The following is a 1,388-nucleotide window of genomic DNA, read 5'->3' on the forward strand; positions in this document are numbered from 1 at the left end:
CTGCTGAACTTTAGGCATGTCTTACCTCAGCAGTAGGGATGCTAGCACTTGCTTCACCGGGTAGTTGGGACGTCTAATGAGGAAGTATGGGCTACCATGTGTAGAAAAGGCCACTCTTACCTAAACCGTGACCTTGGCTCCTGCTCCTCAGGAGTTCCGCCGCCTCCACCTCCCTGGCCACGTTCTTCTTGAGGACCCTGATAGTGGCTTCTTCTTTGTGGCAGCTGGCCAGCAGCCAGGTGGGTCCCAGGGGGAGCCTCGTTCAGCAGCCTGGGCTTGGCACAGCCATGAGGACAAGGCTGAAGGCATCGAAGGGGAGGTGAGTTTGACCTAGGAGTAGGGGTGGGAGGGGTGGGCCTAGTCTGCAGTCCTGACGTGCTGCCCCACAGGCCCTAACAGCCAGTCCCCAAGCCCCAGGCTCACCAGAGGATTCTGAAGGCACCCCCCTCATCAGCCTGCCCAGTCTGCCACAGGGAGGTAAGAGAGGACTTGGGCAGCAAAATCTGGGGCCAGGACCAGGTGCTCATAGATCCCTGGCCCTGCTTTTATTTCCAGAGAAAAGCTCCAGACATTTCCTTTCTCTGTCCAGGGAGTCAGCCTGGGCCCAGCCGGGGACTGAGCCTCATGTCCAGTCAGGGCAGTGTGGATTCAGACCACCTGGGTAAGCAGGGGCAGGTGGCTTAGGGCTGCATGGGGAGAGGTCTGGGAAGGGAGCCTCAGAAGGTACTAACATGAAAGGGCTCACCCTCCTGTGCACTCTGAGTCTCATATGAGTGAGGCCCAGCTAAGAAGGTGAAACTTCACATTTGACATAGGTTATGATGGTGGCAGCAGTGGCTCAGATAGTGAGGGTCCCGATGAGACCCTCAGTGAGAAGGCCCCCTTCACTTTGCGGACTCCACCTGGGCTGGCACCTCCACCACCTTCCCTCTCCAGCCTCCCTGGGCCCTGCCTGCCTGACTTCTGGCTCATCATCCGGGTACTACAAGATCGTGTAGAAGTGTATGCACATGCACGGTGAGTGGAAGCCAGGGCCTGCACCCTGCTGCACTGTACCTCTCCTCCCACATAGCCCTCTCCAGTGTTGCTAAAAGAGACTTGAGACCAAGAGCTTGGGGAGGGAGTTGATTGTATTCTGAGGTTGGGAGGTCCAAGTCACTTCCCACATCATTTAGCAAAAGCACATCATTCTCACTTTCTTAATGGACTTCCAACTGAGCATTAAGAACAACTATGGTGGGACCAGCAGTTAGTGTAATGGCTTTGTCACTGGATTCCCACGTAGTCGACTGCAGTTCGAGTCCCGAACCCAGTGGCTTAAACTCACGCCAGGCATGTGTGCATGCGTGCCCAAGATCCCGAGAGGAGAATGGAGGAGAAGGGATTGC

General features: G+C 56.1%; 1 protein-coding gene across 1 annotated transcript in view; it reads left to right on the plus strand.

Annotated features, from left to right (window-relative positions):
• SZT2 (SZT2 subunit of KICSTOR complex) overlaps nucleotides 1-1,388 on the plus strand; it is a 60,718-nt gene that overhangs the window by 36,846 nt on the left and 22,484 nt on the right. Inside the window, 4 exon segments of the mRNA XM_014589860.2 lie at nucleotides 152-319; nucleotides 390-477; nucleotides 590-661; nucleotides 816-1,017. Coding sequence (XP_014445346.1) covers nucleotides 152-319; nucleotides 390-477; nucleotides 590-661; nucleotides 816-1,017 — 530 coding nt within the window.

This window comes from Tupaia chinensis, unplaced genomic scaffold, assembly GCF_000334495.1.
Source record: "Tupaia chinensis unplaced genomic scaffold, TupChi_1.0 Scaffold000387_1, whole genome shotgun sequence".
Lineage (NCBI taxonomy): Eukaryota > Metazoa > Chordata > Mammalia > Scandentia > Tupaiidae > Tupaia > Tupaia belangeri.